At 41.8% G+C, this 22,706-nt stretch overlaps 1 protein-coding gene and 1 long non-coding RNA gene across 2 annotated transcripts; one reads left to right on the top strand and one right to left on the bottom strand.

Moving 5' to 3' along the window:
• The first annotated feature begins 5,263 nt into the window (after positions 1-5,263).
• On the top strand, positions 5,264-21,685 carry kcnk18 (potassium channel, subfamily K, member 18). The gene is made up of 3 exons (XM_005459519.4): positions 5,264-5,775; positions 6,003-6,146; positions 20,495-21,685. The coding sequence occupies exons 1-3, from the start codon at positions 5,547-5,549 to the stop codon at positions 21,322-21,324; spliced, it is 1,203 nt and encodes a 400-aa protein (XP_005459576.1). The 5' UTR covers positions 5,264-5,546; the 3' UTR covers positions 21,325-21,685.
• On the bottom strand, positions 17,812-21,775 carry LOC109204862 (uncharacterized). The gene is made up of 3 exons (XR_002064396.2): positions 21,679-21,775; positions 21,180-21,299; positions 17,812-19,506 (listed from the first exon to the last, which is right to left on the bottom strand). It is a non-coding gene; the product is annotated as an uncharacterized LOC109204862 (long non-coding RNA).
• Between the last annotated feature and the right edge of the window lie 931 nt (positions 21,776-22,706).

The following is a 22,706-nucleotide window of genomic DNA, read 5'->3' as shown; positions in this document are numbered from 1 at the left end:
AGAGACTCGTGGTGGCAGCACATGTGTAAAAGTCTGGTATCATTATGTCTACCAAGGGTTTATTATTATTGTAATCCCTCTCTGTCACTCACACACACACACACACACACATCGTTCTGTCAGTTTGGTCAGACACATAGTTGAGCATGCTTAAACATGAAAACTGAAAATAAATGAGTAATAAATGAATTGTGTAGCTGCCCTAATGATATCGTGTCACTGCAGCAGTGAACACAGAGCCCTCATCATGATCAGTTAAGACTTATCCGTTACTGTTTCCCTGGAAATTACACACATTCCTGGTTAAAGTTCATAAATGTTTTTTAATGAATTGAATATTGTCTTTGTGTTACCGTACACCACTAGCATTCTGTAACCAGACATTGTAACCACATTTTCACATGCCTTACTAGCACATGATACATTTTGCTTAGTTACAATCTGTCCAACTGTACTTACACAAATCAAATCTAAAGATGTTGAAAATCAAGATTCAGTAGATCCTCTTGGCTAAACTAGATTGTGTCCTAGCTATAGTTAGCATTTGGTTTCTCCGTGGCTATCATGTAATCCTTTTACACTTTTGCAATGTCACTGTGATTGATAATCAGTGTAACAACAACACAAGACCATCAATCTGTGTTCCCAAACATTACATCTGGAGCCTAACCCCTAAATCCTCACCTTCACTGAATCATTTGCATTCCCTAAACCACAGATGTGTTTGACCCCTGCATGAAGGTCAGGTGCTTTGTGCAACCACCATCCGCTCCAACTACTTCTAAACAAATGTATCTGACCACCTCCCAACATAAAAATTGTGTATAAAATAAATCCTGAGCTGTGGCTCAGAAATGTGATTTTTCTTTTTAAACATAATGAATGTAAAATACTGATAAACTGAGGCAGTGTGTGGCTGAAGTTGTGAGGGTCTGCAGAAAGTAGCTTTGGCCCAACTCCCTGTAGTGTTAAAGCACAAAAAAAAGAAAAAATGAAGCCTAAATTACAAACGACCTTTATTATATTACGTCATTATTATATGAGGTGCTGACTAGTCACAGCAACATGTTCAGTGAGAGACTGAGATTACCAAAAAGCACCACTGAACGACACAGGAAGTCATTCCTGCCTGTGTCCATCTCCCTGTGCAACTCATCCATCTAATACACTGTAAACACTGCAATAGCTACACCTTTTTTACACACGCTCTTTCTTACTCTGTAATGTTGCTGTCAATTTCTTGATATTTATTTATAATCACATCTGTCAACCCTGAATATTTATGACACGGTGACTTGTATATATTGTATATTTTGTGCTATTCCTCATTTCTTAACATATTGTATTGATAAATAGTCTAGTTTGTTTGTGTTAATGTTACTGTACTGGAGCAACATAATTTCCTTAGGGAATAATAAAGTATTCTGATTCTGATTATTTATAGGAATGAATATTTCATACCCGATTGTGATTCGCTCAACTGCGTAAATTTACTCCAAGTAGTATTTACTGTGTTTGACAGACTATCACAGAAAGAGGCCACAGTTGGTGTCTGATTGTGACACACAGTTGGTTCTCACATGGGTCACTAAATATAGAAATCCCACAGCATCTGCTCGCATTGCTCGTGGCAGCTCGTACTTCCAGGAAACATTGCCTAAAATGCTGAACTTTGGATTCTTTTTCCATTAAATTAATGTTTCTGTTTTTTTGTACTTTTTAATTAATATACAGCTTTTCTGACACGGCCAGTGAGGCAGGTTGGACTCTGATTCAGGACTTGGAATGTCAAAATTGAATTTGTTTATTTACAGTGATGTTAATGATACAACAAGACAGTGGTGGGACTGTGCTCCAGGGGACCTTTAACTTCTCCGATCTACTGAGCGATCGCGCCGAGTTCTCCGGTTATGTAGCGAAGCATCTGCTGCTCCAGCAGCGCTTCTTATGATCCAAGGGCACACCTAACCACTGAGAGCTGATGAGTCCATTTTGTTGTTAGATCATCCTGTTACAGCCAGCGAGGCAGGTTGGACTCAAAGTTCAGTGCTTTTATTTACAGTGACGTTAATAATGCAACAACGCAGTTGTGCTCCAGGGAGGAAGGGAACTCAAACATCCAAACATCACATCTGACAGCTGTGATGTTTGTGCTTTGAACCTTTAACATGAGTTTATATTCATCCTCATATGTATCGAGGCCCTTTTACACGCTAACAACCACTTCACCTTAAAAATGGACTATTCTGAATTATCTCATACATATTCTTGAATTTGTATTGTATTTTACATTTTATCACTGTTTCAGTTGTTACTTGTTTAGCTTGTTATAATACTGTCTCACAGGGCCCCCATTACATACTGTTGCTTCTCACGCTACTTCAACACTTGGAAACACAATAAACGTCTTAAATCCTGAAACAGGAACAGGAATAATGTCAACATCAACATAGGTGCAATAGCTCCAATCAGTGATCACCTGCAAAGGACAGTGCTTTTACTTAACATCCACCAAAGACCCTCGCAGGGCAAGACGTTCAGGGTAATACATTCACTTTTTATCACATTTTCTCTGGTTTGGGACACTCGGGGGGGGATACGCTCAAAACAGGAAACAGAACCACCAAAATGAAGGACAGACAACATATTACAGTTTCTGAGCATGTGCCCATAGAGTTTGTTGCTAAAACAAAACCCCACTCTACCATAGCTGCTCAATTACATTTTATCTTTATAGCACCAAATCATGAAAACAGTCGCCTCAAAGAGTGATATATTGTAGGGTAAAGACCCTCCAACAATACAGAGAAAACCTCAGCAATCAGTGAACAACCAGGGACAACAAGTGGGAGTGGGAAGGAACAGCAAACCACGAGAACCCAGCAGCAGAACCTGGCTCAGGGCGGAGCAGCCGAGGGAGGAGCCAGGACAAAGACAGCTCTCTGCTGTGGTACAGATTAGTAATAACTAATGACTAAATGAAAAGGTGTGTATAAATACACGGAGAGTGAAAAGAGATGAATGGATTAAAAAACACAAAGTGCATCATGGGAAGCCGTCAGCAGCCTTGGCCTATTGCAGCATAAGTAAGGGTGAGTGTTACATGAATGAAACGCACACTGTTTCATTCAAACAGTGGCGGGTACGTAACTTGACCCTGACTGTCTAAATGAAAAAAATCAAAGAATGCAGTACTTTTTAGAGCTTTTTCCTCAGGAGACGTTTGTGTTCACCTTCACCCACCTGTTCATACCAGCGCTGTTTTCTACGCTCAAGTGTTTGGTTTCTGTAAGTGCTTTCTATCGAGCATTCACACTCATGGACGGGTGCCATTATATCTCCCAAGGATATTTGGACTAGAGCAGCCAGGGATCGAACCATCAACCTTCTAATTAGTTCCTACCCTGCTCTACCTACCAAGCTGCAGACAGCCCCGTACATCTGAGTTTAAAAAAGAGAGAGTGTCACAATAGCTTACAGTGCAGAATATAATTATCTGATTCCTTGACAAATTTGTAAGTTTTCTGTAAGTATCTGACCACGACAGTGTTGGTGGATCCGCCCAAACACACACAGGAGGAGGTTGTTAAGTATCTGGGAGCAGTTAGGGCCAGAGTCACCAAGAACTCTGTAGATCATCTGTAGAGGGACTGTGCTGCCAGCTGCAGCCAAGAAACCTGATGGATTTGGAGTTTCTGTGATGATGAGTGGGCCAAAACCCCTCGTGAGCAGTGAGCAAACCTGGTGACCAACTACAAGAAATGTGTTACCGCTGGGCTTCTACCGGCTTCTCCACCAAATGATGGATCATGTTTGCTTGTGGATCAAAAACTTCTTTCATGCAATGGCATGGAAGTCTATTGTTCTGCTTCTCTCTATTAACATGAAATGAGGATTTGAAGTTGAACTGTACTGAGCAGTATTAGGACATTTTATAACTTTTTTAAAGTATTGTAGTATTTTTGTACGTATAAATCCTTCGAGGCTCATGTCCATGAAATACAGCACTACAGATACAACACATATTTGAATAATTTGTACTTGATGTGATCTGTACCTAACGGTGTATTGTAATTGCAGTGACATTTTCTGGACATTTCTGAAATGTAATCCATTACATTTGCACAATATGTAAATGTAATGGATTACATTTAGACATGTGAATACAATGTCAACAGTAAAGAACTATTGAATATGCAAGACTTTTATTTAAAGTTATAATCTATTACAATTAAAATTAAAATTTTAAAATTAAAATGTATTTATAGCTTACAACCACAGGTGTGACCTCTGGAATCAGAGAACAAAAGCTCAGCTCAAGTCATAAATTCATGAATTTGTGCTTGTTGACATTTTGTGGTGAATGTGTTGCAGAACTCACACTTGTAGCTGAAGGGGGTGAGAGTTTTGGGGGTGGAGGGAACAGGAGTGGAGGACAGCCACTCAGAAAGCAGAAGACCAAGAGGTCTCGTTCCCACTGTCCTCTGTCCGCTATGCTGGATTCACAACCGCAGAGCAAAAGAGCACAGGGAGCCGCAGAGTCAGACTCTCAGAAGGACGTCATGTGGCAGCTCTCTGCTCCCCGAACTAACCCGCCTGGCAGCCCTGTTCACCTGCTGCCCGCTCACCTGCCCGCCTGCTCTCCACAGTCATCTCATATTCCAGTTTGCCTCCCTCAGCCCCCACCCCACCCCCCGCCCCATTTTTGTACAACAGTTTGCACATTAGTTTTTTTAGTTGGTTTCACTTTCAGCCACCTCATGTGGTCAAATCTGATGTCCTTCCTCTTTCAGATCCTGTCATGTAAATCCACAACCATCGAGTCTTTCACTTCGTCACAGTTTGCCCTGTAAATCTAATAGTTTTTGTTTGAACCTCAGTGTTTTGAATGTGCTGCTGGGAGCCACCTCTTGCCTTTCTGATGCCATTCTCCCACAGGCCAAAGATATGCAGTTATTTGTGATTGTACAGGTATGAATATGAGAGGATGGTTGTCCGTCTCTCTGTGTTAGTCCTGTGACTGGTGACCTGTCTAGATTGTACCCACTGGGATAGGGTCCTGCATTCCCACAACCCCAAGGAAGATAAGTGGAAGAAAATGGCTTTTGTAAAGGTTTATTTGTAAAGATATTCAAAAAGAAAATACAAGTTAAAGTTGATGAAATTGTGTAAATTTGATTTTATGTGTAGAGATGCGGGTTAACATGCGGGCCACTCTGTCTGGGCTGTTGGAATGTGTTTTTTAACAACGGGTGGAGTGAATTTGACTTCAGTGGTTGATATGAAGTGTCTCTGACCAGGAACAGAAACTTGTTCTGAAATGTTCAACTGAAGGTCATCAAGAACGTAACTTTTTATTTATTTATTTTTAACCACGTGCACTAATTATATCATAAAGTCAAATCATTTCCGCTCTGGCTGTGCGCGGCCCCGCGACGGGTTCTCTACACTTGGCAGAAGAGAGACAGACCGACGCAGCCAGCAGTTAACGGAACTCCAAGTGCTCTCCTCACGGACTGCAGGCGCTGCAGGGGCCGAGGACGAAGATGTCAGTGAAAGCCAAGAGAACAATAAGTGTAAAGAATGAGTCTAAGAAGTGCGCTGCGCGTTTTTGGAGGTTCGTTCCGCACCTTTTGCTGTGCTCCTCTTTGGTGGCATACGCAGCGCTGGGTGCGCTTATTTTCCAACACATCGAGGGACACACACCGTCCGCTGTCCAGGAAGAGTACCACAAGTTTCTGTGCCACATGGTAGAGACCGTACAAAACCTCACCGGTGAGCGCTCCCAAAACTCTGATTGTAGCAGAGCAGATTTACTTTTACTGTATTTATGTAGCACATTTAATAACAACAAAATGTTGGCCAAGGTGCTGTACAAAGATAATACAAAAAAATGTGTCTTTGATGAACTTAATTATGGGTTTGGTAATTAAACAGACTTTATATTATCATTGTATCAGTAGCATTTGCTCTGCACTGGGATTTTCTCGTCTCTTTCTCAGCTAACGGCACCGCCGCTGAACAAATAGTGGAGGGAGTGACGGAGAAAATGCAGAACGAGTTCCAGTCCATATGGTTCCAGAGACCTGATAGATGGGATTTTTTCGGCTCTATGTTCTTCTGCTGCACTGTTTTCACAACAGTTGGTAAGTCCGTTGGGATGCTGTACTAATCGCTAAACGATTATGTGCTTTATTATTTAAATTTTATGCAAATCCTAAGAAGAGAGTGGGTCAAAGATATAAAGTTTTTGTCATCTTGTCAAATTCGAGTAAAACTCTAACATCTGTCAGTCTTGCTGCTACCATACCAGAAGAATAATCAGCTAAAACTCAACTGAAGTGACACAAAACCATCAGAAATATCTGAGCCTACACCTGATATTTTAATACCGATTCACAATAATGAATCCTCGGGACACATGTGTCAGGCACAGAAAGGTGGGCAAATTCATTATGAAAATATCCAAATGTATGCAAGTTTTCCAAATATGAGGTTTCATAAGACAGAGCCATCAATATATACAGTAAACCTATATATGCACAGCAACATATACAACTGTGGATTATTTAGGTGGGCCAAAAGCCAAATTTACACACATAATCAAGTATCCTGTTGTATCAAAGGCAGGACTGTGAAATTATTGCTTGACTGTGAGGGTTACCTTCATCTGGGCGCAGGTTGTAATGCTCCAAATGTGGCTTTGCATTTAGAAGTTTGGGTGATAAGTTTCCTTAAAAGGGGCACTGACTGAATGTTTAAAATGTCTATGAGGAAATGAGCTTGTGACAGGTACTGGGTGATAGCTCATTTTGAAAAATGCACCACTTCACATCTAGTTTGTATTGTTATTCAAAAATGATGCTTCATAGGAAAAAACACACTTTCTAAAGTAACACTGTCTAAAACAGGCGAGTTGCTGGTGTCATTCATGATTATAACTTTTGCTGATGTTCTGTCAGTAAATAATGACACTAAGCAAAGAGCAGAGCCGAAGTAGCCGACACAGGAGTCGTTAGCTAGCTTTAAAATAACTGCACAGCACGTATCTGTCACTTTGTCACATATGTATCAAAGCTGTCGTCAGTATATTGACGAACAAAAATGCAGTTTATGTATCCAAAATGAATTAAATACATTTCTCACCTCAACATTTTACACACACACACACACACACACACACACACACACACACACACACACAGTGTTAACAGCCTTTGCTCAATACTTGAAGCACCTTTGGCAGCAATTACAGCCTCAAGTCTTTTTGAGTACGTCAATGAGGCACGCCTATTTCTGTATTTCAGGGCAGTTTCTTCCATTCTTCTTAGCAGAACCTCTCCAACTCCATCAGGTTTTACAGGGTGGGTCACTTTCACAGCCATTTTCAGACCATGTTCTTTCACAGATATTCACACTCCTTTCTTGTCTCGGCTGTGTGCTTAAGGAAGATGAAACTTTACTCCCGGTCCAAAGCACTCTGGAGCACGTTATCCTACAGGTTGTCTCTATCACTGCTGCATTCATCTTTTCCTCGATCCTGACTGGTCTCCCAGTTCCTTCCCATAGCACGATGGTGCCATCACTTTGCTTATTGGGGAGGTGATGAGCAGTGTCTGGTTTCCTCCAGCCATGATGCTTAACATTCAGTCCAAAGAATACAATATTTGTTTCATCAGACCAGAGGTGTTTCTGGTGATCCTAACGTCCTTCTGCTTCTTTTTGGCAAGCTCCGGGGGGCTGTCATGGGGCTTTTACTGAGGAGTGGCTTCTCTCTGGCCCATCTTCCATACAGGCCTAATTGATGGAGTGTTGTAGAAACAGTTGTCCTTCTGGAAAGTTTTCCTCTCTCCACAGAGCAACACTGAAGCTCGGGCAGAGTGACTGCCGGGTTCGCCTCCCTAACTAAGGTTGTTCTACCGTGATTGTTCAGATTGGCCTGGAATTATCTGTCTCAGAGCTCTGCAGACAATTCTTTGGACGTCATGGCTTTGTCTGTGCTCTGACATGCACTGTCAGCTATGGGATCATATCTGGACAGCTGTGTGCCTGTCGAAATCATGTCCAAAAACTCAGTTTACCACCTGTGGTGTCTTTTTGTCCAGCCTCCCTCCCAATCCAGACCATCCGTCTGTCCAATCTTTCACTGAATCAAAGAATGCTGTTTCCTATGGCCTGAGAGTCATTCAGGTCCATTTTGGCAAACTCCAAAGCCTTGGTCAAAGAGTTGACTGAGAGCCCAATGGTGACTCTGACAGAGCTCCAGGGTTGCTCTGCACATGCCCGTGACCGAGGCCCTTCTACCCCAGCTGCTCAGATATTTAGTTGACATTCTCTCTCTTTCTCCTTTAAGGTGAAACTACCATAGAAAATTACTGCTTGTTGTAATTTCTAATATCAATATCACATGTGTGTTTTGTCTTGTTTTTAAGAAAACATTTTTACACATTATACAGTTGTTTCCTTTGCTAGTGTGGCATCGTGATGCAGCACTAATAAGGCCTTTAAAACCAAGCCTGTGGTACTGAGCATTATTGACTTGTTACTCTTCTCTGGTCAGTCTTCAGTTGCTGTGGTCTGCCTTACTTGTGGCTTGATGCACTTTGGTGCTAATGACTGTGTGCTGATATTGCAGTATTGACATTGTCAGGCACTAAACATGCTTCCCATATAAGGTGTGTAAATATATATATATATGTATATATATGTGGTGTATGCTTGTCTGCAGAGCTGGTTATGTTTATAATGTAAAATAGAAGAACACACAAGTACACCAAAACCTGAGGCAGATGATGGGCTGAATACAAGTCAGTAGGGATTGTGCTAAAATCAACAGGATACCAGTGTGCTCATAGTAATACGATACACAAACACAATAAACTGTCTCATAATAGCATTTTTGTTTGTTTATATGATTTCAGGTGTTGTGTTCAGTGTTGCCACCTCCATTCACAGGGATTTAATTCATTATTCAAACTGTCAACGTCGCCTTAGACAGCAGAGATGTCAGGCAGAGTCACAGAGGTAAATGGTTTGCTACATGGAGCCAGAACACGTTGTTTTTAGGTCTCGTGTGTTTACTAAGGTCAGAATGTATTTGATAGTAGATTTGTTATTTCTCCCCAGTCACTGTCTGCATTAGTGATTATAATATAATCGTTGTGTGCATAGATGTTTCCTCATAAAGTGAGTGACTTCTCTAAACATTAGTAACCACAGCAACAGATAGCCTGGTTAATTAATGATTGTATGACTCTGGGCTTTGTTCAGGCTTCACGGAAATGATGCCTCTCCTCAAACACAGCGTCTCTCCGTCCTAGCGAGAGTTACTTCAGTCACATGACCAAATGTACTGGATGCTTACAGACTTTAAATGTCATCTCCTCCCACAGCACAGACTACATGCACCTCCAAAAATGTATGTTCAAAATTTATTAGCCCCCTTTGTGAAGAAGGTGTTACAGTGCTGTCAGTACTTGAAGCATATTTTTAACTACTTTAATACAGTCACATATAAAATATCAGTCTAACAAGCAAACATCCCAAAACAGATCACGGCTTTCTTTATCGATGTCTAATAAGCAGATGGTTGCTGGGATTTGGATTGTTGGGATATCTGAGTGTGCTTGGGACCAGTGCCACAAAGATCACTGACTCTTCTGTTGGTACACTTTGCAAAGGCACTTTCTAAAAGTAATCAGAAGCCTACTGCACTTGATGTCTGGGAGTGGAGCTACGAAACTTATTATGCTGACAACGCGAAACAGCCCACAAACCATGCAGCAGCTACACGTCCCAAATGGAATCAAGCTGTGTTTACCAGCACATGTGTCATGTCAGCCATCGTTTAACATCAGAACATATTAAAAATGTTTCCCGATGTGTCTGTATGCTCTCAGTTAGAAATCAGCTGCACAGTGCTGCTCTTTACATCATGCACAGACATAACTACTGTGATGTCGCCCACTGTCTGGTTGACGCTCTAGTTTGACGCCTCCATGTGGGGGTTTTGTGTACTGCAAAGTTTTGTTTGTTTGTTTGTTTGTTGTTTTTGTAAGAGCCAGAACTGATCATCTTTGATTGATAAGAGTGACATGCCAAGTTCAGCTAAGACTGAACATGTGAATTTGTGCTGGCCATTTTCCCCCTGGGAGAGTATAGGTGTTGACTTGCTTTGGTTTTTGATTATCAGGAGTTAATGTCACTTTATACTCACAAAATATAAATATATTTTTAAAGATGACTAAAATTTCATATGTTAATTATGAGAAATGGAGCAAACCCTGTGAGCGAGTTCAGCAAACAACTTTGTTTTTCATTTTTTAAGCCTTTTTTAACCTGGAATTGACGATCGTGAGATTAACGATATCTTTTGTAAGACTGTCTTGGGCTGACATAGGCAGCATCAACCCTGGCATTTTTTCCAATGTGACCAGGATCCTGAGCTTCACCTTACCCAGGTTTAAGCCCAGGAATAACCTGCTGTGAGATAGCAGTGCTAACAACTGTGCACTGTGTGTTTTACTGTCGTCATGTCAGATACCAGACACAGTTTTCAGTTACCTGTAGTTCCTATTCTGCCCCTCTGACATGTCAGTGTTACTGTATCGCTGCCTGTAGTGCTTCCACTCCTCCACCGCCCCAGTGCCCAACTACAGATCTAAAGAGGATGTTTACTCCTGACTCCTTGGCTTCTATGTTTATATTTAAGGGAGTGTTTAGGTCAAACTGTATTGCTCTAATAAGTCAATCATTTCAAATTTTAATGGTCTAACTCAAAATTTACATACTGAAAATATGTTTTTAATATCAAAAATGTTTTCAAACTGTTAATGTCACTGTGACTTAATACATTTTCTTCAGAAGCTATTTTTCACAATAACCAAAAGGTTTTAATTAATATACATTAATTAAGAAACCCACTAACTAACCCAGCAGAACTCGCATGGACACAGGGAGAAGATGCAAAGGAAGGGCCCACCCAGCTATGAGCTATGAGGCAGTGAGTGGGGTTAAGTTCACTCCAAACAGCCCGTTGGTGTGAATGTGAACTGTGTCTGTGTCTCCCTGTGATGGACTGGTGATCTATGACAGCTCAGATAGGCTCCAGCACCTCTCAGCCTGAACTGGATCAGCAGAGGATAAAGGATAGATGGATGGACGCTTTCAGAAATGTACAAATTAGAATTACTTAAATTTGCCATGATTTCCACAGGTGATTCTGTTGCTATTCATTTTTCATAATGTATCATTATGATGAGTTATTAGTGATGAATTTGTTATGGTTATATTGTAAGTGCTGAGCAAACCATTCTTCTTATCTGGAACTGACCTGATTTGATGTGTAAGAGCCTTGTGTAGATACATTAGTGTTACTGTCAAACACATCACAAGTGGTAAAGAGATCTAATTGCTAATGGCTTAGCAGCTACAGGAAGCCCACAAATCTCCAAAGACGAGGCACTTCCAGAGGAGTAACCGCAAAAAAGCTTATTAGAGGTTGTTAGAGGTTCAGAGGAACATTGTCTACTGTGTTGTCTTGTAAGCTGAAGACTTCGTTCATGGCTCACAGCAAGAGTGCAATTTGTCAAAAGTTTCTCAAGGGCTTTTTTTAAACAGACCAACATACTAGTTCTCTTTTAAAACCATAAATTATTTCCATTGTCACACAATACCTGAATTATTTCAGGAAGAAAATTACCAGGGTCACAATTATTAGCCCCCTGAAAACGTGCCATAACACAAACCAGTAATGTGCTTTAACTTTGCTATGCTCAAAGCTTTTCAAATCAAAGTGTATTATGATAGGGAACAGGGTTATCTTTCAGTTTACACACAGTATAAAAACTTCATGAAGGGTTTGAGTAGTTACTTCAGAAAGCATCATGCCAAAAACTGATGTGAGATCTGTCCCAGAAAGACTGCCAAGACACTAGTAAATGACTTAGCCATGTCTCGAGCTGAGTTTCAAAGAAGACAGTCACTAGAAACCTTTACAGAAAAATTCACCCGCAAGCCTAAAGCAGGTGCATGAAAAATGTTGGTAACAGATCCTTAAGTCCTGTAAGTGTCAAGGTGAGAATCAGACTTCTTGGCCGTGCACATGCCACAGACGCTTGATTGGATCGGGATCTTAGGAATTTGGAGGTAAAGTCAACACCTCAGACTCATTGTTGTGTTTCTCAAACCAATCCTGAACCTTTTTTGCTTAGTGGTAGGGTGCAATATCCTTCTGAAAAAGGCCTCAGCCATCAGGGAACACTGTTTCCATGAAAGAGTACACATGGTCTGCCACAACGATTATTGTTGTAGGTGGTGTGTGTTCATTCTGCTTCTGCGGTCCTTAGCTAGCCATGACTACTGCTGGTTCATCATTTTTCCTTCCTTGTATCCAGTTGTCTAACAATCACAGTTTGGTCTTTGCCAAACTTATCAAATCCTTATCCTTTCCCATTTTTCCTCTTTCCTCCACATCAACTTTTAAGGACAGTTCACTTCCTCCCTCAGATATAGCTCCCACTATCTGGTGATGAAGAGATAAGACTCCCATTTGTACATGTAAATGGAGAGTCCTCTTCACACACTAAGGTCAATTATGGTGTTCCACAGGGTTCAGTGCTAGGACCAATTCTGTTTACATTATACATGCTTCCCTTAGGCAGCATCATTAGAAGACATAGCATAAATTTTCACTGCTATGCAGATGACACGCAGCTCTATCTGTCCATGAAGCCAGGTAACACACACCAATTAGTTAAACTGCAGGAATGTCTTAAAGACATAAAGACCTGGATGGCCGCTAACTTTCTGCTTCTTAATTCAGATCAAACTGAGGTTATTGTACTCGGCCCTGAAAATCTTAGAAATATGGTATCTAAGCAGATTCTTACTCTGGATGGCATTACCTTGGCCTCCAGTAATGCTGTGAGGAACCTTGGAGTCATTTTTGACCAGGACATGTCCTTCAATGCACATATTAAACAAATATGTAAGACTGCTTTCTTCCATTTGTGCAACATCTCTAAAATTAGAAATATCCTGTCTCAGAGTGACGCTGAAAAACTAGTTCATGCATTTAATTTCTTTGTGGATAACACCGTACCTACCAGGACTGTACGGTGTTTCTCCAACAACAAACCCTGGATTACCCCAGAAATTAAACCTGTCCTCAAGCAGAAGAGGAGGGCCTTCAAATCCAAAGACAAAGAGGAGTTGAAAAGGGTGCAGAGAGAGCTGAGGGGACTGATAAGGAATGGGAAGGACAGCTACAGGCAAAAGATGGAGAACCAGCTTCAGCAAAATAACGTTGGTGAAGTCTGGAGAGGCCTCAGAACCATCTCAGGCCACAAACATCAGAACTCTCTGCCTGGGAGGGATGTGAGGTGGGCAAATGAACTGAATCATTTCTTCAACAGATTTGATTCAGCCATGAGGCAGTCTCCAACATTGGCTGCAGACTCACCCACCCCCACTGCTGCTGTTCCACCTCTGACACCTCAGACACTTCACACCTCCTCTATTCACCCTGCTCACCCCTCCCCACCCCCAACAACAGCATCCAATACACACTCAACACAAGGCTCCAGCCTGTCTCTCTCAGCCACCCAGGTTAGGAGGGAACTGAGGAGGATTAAAGCCAAGAAGGCAGCGGGTCCAGATGGCATCAGCTCGAGGGTCGTCAGGTCCTGCGCGGACCAACTGTGTGGGGTGATGGAGCACCTCTTCAACCTGAGCCTGAGGCTGGGAAGAGTCCCACAGCTCTGGAAAACCTCCTGTGTTGTACCAGTGCCAAAGACTTCACGCCCCAAGGACCTCAACAGCTACAGGCCGGTGGCTCTGACATCCCACCTGATGAAGACCCTGGAGCGGCTGGTCCTGGCTCAGCTTCGGCACCTGGTGAGCTCATCACTGGACCCACTTCAGTTTGCCTACCAGCCTGGCATTGGAGCGGATGATGCCGTCATTCACCTCCTACATCGTTCCCTCGCTCACCTGGAGACCGCTGGGAGCACTGTGAGAATCATGTTCTTTGATTTCTCCAGTGCCTTCAACACCATTCTTCCCTCGGTTCTGAAGGACAAGCTGGAGAACTCTGGAGTGGACCATCACCTCACTACCTGGATTTTGGACTACCTCACCGACCGACCACAGTATGTGAGGACTCAGGGCTGTGTGTCGGACAGGATCGTCTGCAGTACGGGGGCCCCACAGGGAACGGTTCTGGCTCCGTTCCTCTTCACCATCTACACTGCAGACTTCTCCCACAACTCCACCCAGTGCTTCCTGCAGACGTTCTCTGATGACTCTGCAATAGTCGGCCTCATCACTGATGGGGACGACAAGGAGTACAGAGGACTGACCCAAGACTTTGTGGACTGGTGCCAGCTGAACTACCTCCAGATCAATGCCAGTAAAACCAAGGAGCTGGTGGTAGATTTCCGCAGGCACAAACATCCTCCACTGCAACCACTGAACATCCAAGGTATGGACATTGAGGCTGTGGACAGCTACAGGTACCTTGGTGTTCATCTGAACAGCAAACTGGACTGGACTCATAACTCAGACGCCCTCTACAGGAAAGGGCAGAGCAGGCTGTACCTGCTGCGGAGACTCAGGTCGTTTGGAGTGGAGGGCCCACTCCTGAAGACCTTCTATGACTCTGTGGTGGCCTCTGCCATCTTTTATGGTGTGGTCTGCTGGGGCGGCAACATCTCCGCCGGGGACAGGAAGAGACTGAACAGGCTGATCCGAAGGGCCAGCTCTGTTCTAGGATGCCCTCTGGACCCAGTGGAGGTGGTGAGTGACAGGAGAATGGTGGCTAAGCTGTCATCCCTGTTGGACAACATCTCCCACCCCATGCATGAGACTGTGACGGCACTGAGCAGCTCCTTCAGTGGGAGACTGCGGCACCCACGGTGTGGGACGGAGAGATTTCGCAGGTCTTTCCTCCCCACTGCTGTCAGACTCCACAATAAAGACTTCAACTGATCAAACACACATATCCACAAATGTGCAATAACACTAATGTGCAATAATCTTTTCTGGCATCGTTGTATTTTTACTCAGTTGTATATAGCATTTGTATTCTATTTTTATCTTATTGTATATTTTATTCTATTTTATTCTACTGTATATAGTATTTTATTTTATTCTATTCTGTACAGTTGTGTACTGGATTTATTCTTATTTTATTTTATTCTAATTTTTGCTTCATAACTTTTGCACTGTCCACTTCCTGCTGTGACAAAACAAATTTCCCACGTGTGGGACTAATAAAGGTTATCTTATCTTATCTTATCTTATTACTTCCAGGCTGGACTACTGTAATTCATTATTATCAGGATGTCCTAAAAACTCCCTGAAAAGCCTTCAGCTGATCCAAAATGCTGCAGCAAGAGTCCTGACAGGGACTAGAAAGAGAGAGCAGATTTCTCCTGTTTTGGCTTCCCTTCATTGGCTTCCTGTTAAATCCAGAATCCAAAATCCTGCTCCTCACATACAAGGTCTTAAATAATCAGGCCCCATCTTATCTTAATGACCTTGTAGTACCATATCACCCTATTAGAGCACTTCGCTCTCACACTGCAGGCTTACTTGTTGTTCCTAGAGTATTTAAAAGTAGAATGGGAGGCAGAGCCTTCAGTTTTCAGGCCCCTCTTATCACAGTCTGGCAGAGGCAAACTGTATGGATTGATGAAAAGGACCCAAAACGCAGACACCAAAGAACATGGACAAAACTTGAACGTTAACAGAAAGCGAGCCGTTTATTAAGGCTGGTAAAAACTACAGAAAACAAAAGGCAGAGATGAAGCTAAAGGATAACCTAAACTGGGGGAATTAAAGCATAAAAAACCAAAGCAACGAGACAAAGGAAGCAAAGCTGACTACACTGACATAGGACACAGACCTTCAAAATAAAACAGGAAACATGAGACATAACAGCAACAACATAAAACACGCAGCATGAAACACATAAAGCAGTGGTTCCCAAACTTTTTTTGCCAGGCCCCCTTTTTTACAAGAAAAATGTTCGGCCTCCCCCCCCCCCCCCCGCACAAACACATCCTCCAAACACACACACCCATATTTTGTTTACAAACTCCATTGCGGTTTATTTCACACCTCAAACATTTAGTAAACAATTAAGCAAATACAAGTAAACAGCAATAAATTACAGGTAGTAATAAAATAAACTACTAACTCTTTTACGCTACGTCCACACCTACACGGGTATTTTTGAAAACGCAGCTGTTTCTATGCGTTTGGGCCTTTCGTCAACACGTAAACGGCGTTGCGATTCACCGAAAACGGAGATTATTTAAAACTCCTTTTTTGCGTTTACGTGTGGACGAGGATTACAGAGTTCGTCACGCAACGACAAAGGTATGTGCCTCTTTTCACGTCACGCTGTGCGCCACGTTATTGTTTACATGAGATGAATTGCAGAATGGCAGATAGAGACAAAATACTGTTAATCTGAGTATCTGCAGGTTTTACACACAGTTACTGTCCCTCCATTCAGAAAGGCAGAGGCGTCACGGTGTGATTATTTTACATGTAGTTGTTTTTTTCCTGTGTAATAATTTTCAACATTGATGTCAATACATTTTTCAAAAAATGCCTCTCTGTGCAAAATGGGTTTAAACACATAAACAGCTGTGGGATCCTGTTTGTCCGTGATTTGAACCGGGGGAACAAATTACGGCAGGATCAGCCTGATATTATTTGTATCCCGCTGTAACTTTACTGCATAAAGAGCTAACATGTCCAAAATGTCAGGAGTAGTTAGTCATTACAAGAAGTGTTTGTGAACTAAAAATCAAGAATGTGGGATCCTGTTTGTCCGTGATTTGGAGAGCCCAGCGCTGCTCCCGACGCAGGGAAACTAATTTTGCAGGGGAGACCTACCTTGGCACTTGTGCAGGTGAAGCCAAAGGGAAGATATGCTTCACCATATTTTCTAGTCTTTGGCTTGGAAGGAAGTTGGTTTGGAAACATATTTGGCGATGCTTCATCTCCTGCTTTGCGTTTATGTGGGAGCCCCGTCAAAAACCTGTCCACAGTGTCCAAGCGCTCTTTTTTTTTTCTTTTCTTTCTTTTCATACCGCGCCCCCCCCTAGGGGGCGGACCCCACACTTTGGGAACCTCTGACATAAAGGGAGAGGGAAACTCAAATACAGGGGTAGAAAATACAAAGGGAATCTAATAAACAAATGAACTTAGCTACCCTAAAGAACTTAAACATAACATCCAAATAAACTAAAACTCAAAACGCTGGGTCAAGAGACCCAGGAATGTGACACGTCTTCTGTGGAACCAGCTTCCAGTTTGGATTCAGGAGACAGACACTATCTCTACTTTCAAGATTAGGCTTCAAACTTTCCTTTTTGCTAAAGCATATAGTTAGGGCTGGACCAGGTGACCCTGAATCCTCCCTTAGTTATGCTGCAATAGGTGTAGGCTGCCGGGGATTCCCATGATGCACTGGGTGTTTCTTCTTCAATTAACTTTTTTTACTCACTATGTGTTTATATTGCTCTCAGCATTTAATCATTAGTTATTATTAGGACAGCAGCTATTGATTATTTTAGCAACTGATTAATCTATTTTCCAATCAATAATTGAGTAATCAGACAAGAAATACTTTTGTCTTATTCAAGAGCAATAATAAAAAACACGTCTTTCAAAATGAACTGCTCATTAGTTTCCATTTGAGAAATTTCAGTGTTTTTTGTTTCATCGATTTCATTTGTCAAAACCCAAAAAAAAAAAAAAAAAAGAAACCTTCTGCATTTACTTACCATATAAAAATGTTTTTTTAAAGAAAACTTTTTAAATGCAAAAATATATAAATACTCTCAAGTAGAGAGTATTTATATACGTGATTGCAGAGGTTCAGTTAAAATATCACAAAGATGTATTTTGCAGCATGCTTAAGACATGACTTTACTAGCTGAGGGATCAAGTTTCACTCATCTGTTTGTTCTGTTGTATTTAGTTTATGTTGAAATTCAAGCTTTAAAGAAATATGCAGTATTGTGTATCATGTACATGTGACACGGGCGGACTTTTTACGCTAAAAAGAAAGATTCTTTAAAATACAAGGGGGAGCAGGGGAGTCAGATACCCAGGGCACAGAGATGCAGCAGGTCTCATCAGAAACAGTTTATTTCTAGGCCAGGGATCACAAATAAAAACATCCTTGAGAACATACATGGGAAAAATGTTATTGACAGCTAAAACTAGTAAAAATACAATTTTCTACATTTACTAAAATTCCCTGATGTCATGTCCCACAACCATGGATGCATTATGGGTCCACCAGCGGGCCAGAAACCCCTTTGCATGGGTTGGTTCCATGCTAGCCCTGTATTAGGCCGACGGGGAGGAGCCTCCTATTCCCCTCTTGTCCGCTCACTGGGCCGCCCACATCCCAGCCCGGCTTCCATTTCACACTGGAATCCTCCATGCAATGCCACCATGGATCCCCTCGTGTCAGCAACCTGCAAACACACAAATAGGGGCCAGAAAACACGTCCCAGAAGAGACCCTGGCTCATAGCCATGGCAACCCTTTCCCAGCTCCGCTGCACCCAGCATACGACAGTGGGAAAAGCGTTACTCACATATGCCGGCAGAGGTACACCTCTGTCTGGCGGTCGATAACAGGCAGCGTCTCCCACTGTCGCCCTTCACACTGTCCAACTGGGCCGTCGTGTCACGCTGGCCATCTAGCATTCCTCTTCCACTCTGGGCCTTCCCTCTTCAGCGCTCTGCTAGCCCTGCTTTTAAAAGGTCTTTACACAGCTGATAGGCCACCTCTGGACACACCCATGCCTCAGCAGGTGGTCCCCATCAGCTAATTTGTCCCATGTGCAGCCAGTCCACAGTGGATACAAACCATGTCACATAAAACACTAAAAACCATGCAATAGAAATAGAATAAAACCATGCAAATAAAATGACACTCATAAATAAACACTAAAAATCAGAATAAAAACAATATACAAGATAAATACAAATTTCCACTGTGTGACATACACAAAGTTGTTGCTTCATGCTGTGCGCACGAGACATTTGATTAAGATCTAACCTGGAAATGAAAATATTTATTGCAAAAAAAATAATAAAATCCACACAAATTGCAGATAATCATCAACAGCAAACTTTATGATGGAAACCTCAAGTAGTGTTAAAAATATCTAGGGTTAATGTATGAATATCTGAAAAAAAATGCAGCAAAACAGTTCTAGTGTGCATCCTACAGAAACACTGATGCTTAATTTGTGGGTAAAAAGAAAAAACTAACAAATGTGTTTGCTTATATTTTGGCGTTTGTTTCTTTCTCAGATATTTGCCTACACAGTTCAAGTGTTAATAGATTCACTGTACTCCCACAACTTACCAGTAATGTTACAATCTTGAGTGCTACTCCATGCATACCACTTTCTATCCGATTCTCCTTTAGGCTGCCATTCAAGCCACGAGTGGAGTCCCAAGTTGCAAGCTAATAAGGAGAAAGAGAAATAAGACAGATGAGGAAAAAATAACAACTTATCAGGTAGCAAGCCTCTAAAGAACAGCTCTGTAATATATTTATTACAGGTAGAACAGAATAAATACCAAGCATGAGAGCTGAAGTGTTTGTATTGAAGTATAAGTATTGTAAAGTGTTGTTTCCCTACAATGATAATCATAACTGAGTTGCCAAATGCCTACATTAACATCTAAACTGGTTGGATATTAAATTCTTATGTTTTCAACTACAAATGTATTGGCGCGCACACACAAAGAAAGTGGTGATAAGAATGAAGATAAGCAAATTGAATACAATGGGAAGGACACAAGTATTTTATGCACTTTGAGCTCTACTGGGCTGTTAAAAATAAGATGTTATGATGTACATTTTTACTGGCTTGTGAAAACACCTTTTATGTTCATATTTTTAAATGTTACTGCAATTTAATTGAGACAGTATTTTATATGATTTCACTTTCAATGTGAAAATGTTATGAAAACCTTGAAATAAACATGGTCTAGTACATCTCATCATCCCTGCAGACTCTGTGTCAGCCTTCATCAAGCTGCATCAGACTAAGTTAACAGTTCATCTGCATGTTTGACAACAACTTGTTGTTGGTTACTGCAGATGTGTCTCTGTGTAAAACACACAGTGGTGGATGGAGCAGCTACAAAGTTTCTTTTCTTCACATCAGAGTTTGTTGATCAGGAGCTTTGATGAAGGCGTCCCGCTCACTTTTTCCCAGTACAGGTTTTAATGGTGATCACAGGAACCGCTGTTTTCTTTCACTCAACCTAACATCTAAAACAAAGCATAACAAGAACGTTGTCTAGAAGGTTCATGGTCTAGCTATAATACCTTCTGTGTTGAAATTATTTTCTACCAGTCACATTTTTCCTACCACACAAATGTCACAAAAGCCAGTCCTATAATTAACAGTTTAATTACAGCTTTAAAATGTCTGTTGTTTCAGGTTATGGGGAGATCTATCCAGTCACCCTGCCTGGTAAGGTGGCTTGTGTCTTCTATGCCATGGTGGGCATCCCTCTTATGCTTCTGGTCATCCTGGATGTTGGAGACTTCCTTGCTATGGTGATGTCTAGAGCCTACATCCATGCTCACACCCTTTCCAAAAAACTCTTCTCCCGTACCTGGTCCCCATGGAAGACTGAGAAGAGAGACTCGAGGCACCAGGTCCAGGAGGATGGTACTTTTGTTTTCAGCCATGACGTTGTGATCCGCGAGCCCCTCGACATCCGACAGGTGCTCCGCAGCCAGGCAGATGTACGGCACAAGTCCATCCAGCTTCAGAACAACAAAGAGATTTTTGAAAAGATTCTTGCCAGAGAGAATTTACTGAGAAAGGGTCCACTGCTCAGGACGCTGTCCTGCCCAGAACTCGATCGTCTGCCGCCACCACCCAAAGGATATGCCTTGTGGGATTTCACAGGATTAGGAGATGAAATGGAAACACTGAATGTCCCCTTCGTGCTCATTCTTTTCATCGTCTTTGCCTACATTTGCTTTGGGGGCTTGATTCTGCCAATATGGGAAACTGATTTTAAAGACTTTGACCCCTATTATTTTTGCTTCATCACCCTCACTACCATTGGTTTTGGTGATATTATACCCAAGCACCCCAAGTTCTTCATGCTTACCTCGCTGTTCATCATTGTCGGCATGGCCATCATGTCCATGGCTTTTAAATTGAGCCAAACACGAATTGTAAGCTGTTACCGCCAATGTGTCAAGTTCATCAGCAGAGGAAATGTGGAAACCTTTAAGAATAGCAAAAAGGATTAGGTCACCGAGAGTCTCCGTCTCTGCCTCACCCTTGGTTTAGAAACAGGCCCATATCAGGAGCCAGTAAGAGTTGCATGCCTTTTTTCTTACAAGCATGAGTAAAGGAAAAAGATGCATGTGCCCTTCACGATTGCGCGCTGAAGGAAGTTTACATTTTCACAGCTGTAATAATGATGCTAAACTTTTGTTTCTACATAGAGACAGTGAACCACAAGGAGTTTTCCATGTTGTTGTGGTTGCCTTATATATCAATTAGCTACACATAAGTTATTAATGTGATTGGGATCTAGGGAATTGGACTGGAGACTGGCTCAGCCACTCCATGACCTTAATCTGTTTCTTTTTTAGCCATACCTTTGTTGCCTTAGTGGTATGTTTTGGGTCACTGTCATGCTGGAAGACCCACCCATCTTCAGTGTTCTGGCTGAGGGAAAAGAGATGCATGTCAAACATATAAAAAGCCGAATCACAACAACAGTTGTCACCTTCTCACCTGCCTTATACAAGTCTACAGTCTTGTCCGGATGTGATTTGGCAGAACCTCTTGCCCTTGTTGGTGGAGAGGTTGGAATGAAAGAAATTGAAAACCATTGGCTAGGCTGTAGGGGCTCAAATATTTCACTCAGTAACATGCAAATCAATTTATTTATTTAACTTCTATGCAATGTGTTTGTTTTTCTGGATTTATGGTTGATATTCTTCTCTCTCTATTAAAATGAAACTACCACACAAATGATAAACTGTTTATGTCTTTGTAAGTGAGCAAACTTACAGCAGAGAGGTATCAAATAATTATTTCTCCCGCTGTACTTCAGGAACAGGTTAGTTTATTTGTCCCCATGGTCTGCAGCAGTGTGTCGTCCATTCTCACATTCTCACTAAAAACATGACAACAGATAAACATACAGACTTCACGTAGCATCATGGTATGGTATAGTGTGCTGTTTTTCTCATTTTGAGCACTTAAAGCACTTCATTGACTTATTCACACACTTTTTTCTGTCTCAGTACATTTAACCCAGTGTTCACACATTCACACTCTGATCAGTGCATCAAGAGGAACTTATGGTTCAGTATCTTGGCCAAGGATGCTTTGACGTGCAGGTGGGCAGAGCCAGGGCTTGAGCCACTGACCCTGAACAGCAGATGATCTGCTCTACCTCCTGAGCCACATGCAGAACAACAAAGCTGTGATTTGTTCATCTAAATGATTGCTGCTGGAGCAGTGCTGTTTTTTGTTTCCTGCACTTTCAGGACACAATATAATAATATTTTCCCACAGTAAAACAATCTATTTCAGTTTTAAAACGTTATATATATTTGCTTAGGATGGTCTGTCAAGCATTTCTTCATTAAAACTGAATTCATACATTCATGCAGTA

The sequence above is a fragment of the Oreochromis niloticus genome, linkage group LG13, assembly GCF_001858045.2.
Source record: "Oreochromis niloticus isolate F11D_XX linkage group LG13, O_niloticus_UMD_NMBU, whole genome shotgun sequence".
In the NCBI taxonomy this organism is placed as follows: Eukaryota; Metazoa; Chordata; class Actinopteri; order Cichliformes; family Cichlidae; genus Oreochromis; species Oreochromis niloticus.
The sequence above is the reverse complement of the archived record's forward strand: the minus strand, read 5'-3'. Positions and strand labels throughout refer to the sequence as shown.

What these genes read in the sequence shown, in the direction of transcription:
- kcnk18 (XM_005459519.4), top strand. Translation starts at nt 5,547, where the DNA reads ATGTCAGTGAAAGCCAAGAGAACAATAAGTGTAAAGAATGAGTCTAAG. An exon ending in GACCGTACAAAACCTCACCG is followed by an intron (nt 5,776 to 6,002) that starts GTGAGCGCTCCC and finishes TCTCTTTCTCAG; the next exon opens with CTAACGGCACCGCCGCTGAA. An exon ending in CACTGTTTTCACAACAGTTG is followed by an intron (nt 6,147 to 20,494) that starts GTAAGTCCGTTG and finishes CTGTTGTTTCAG; the next exon opens with GTTATGGGGAGATCTATCCA.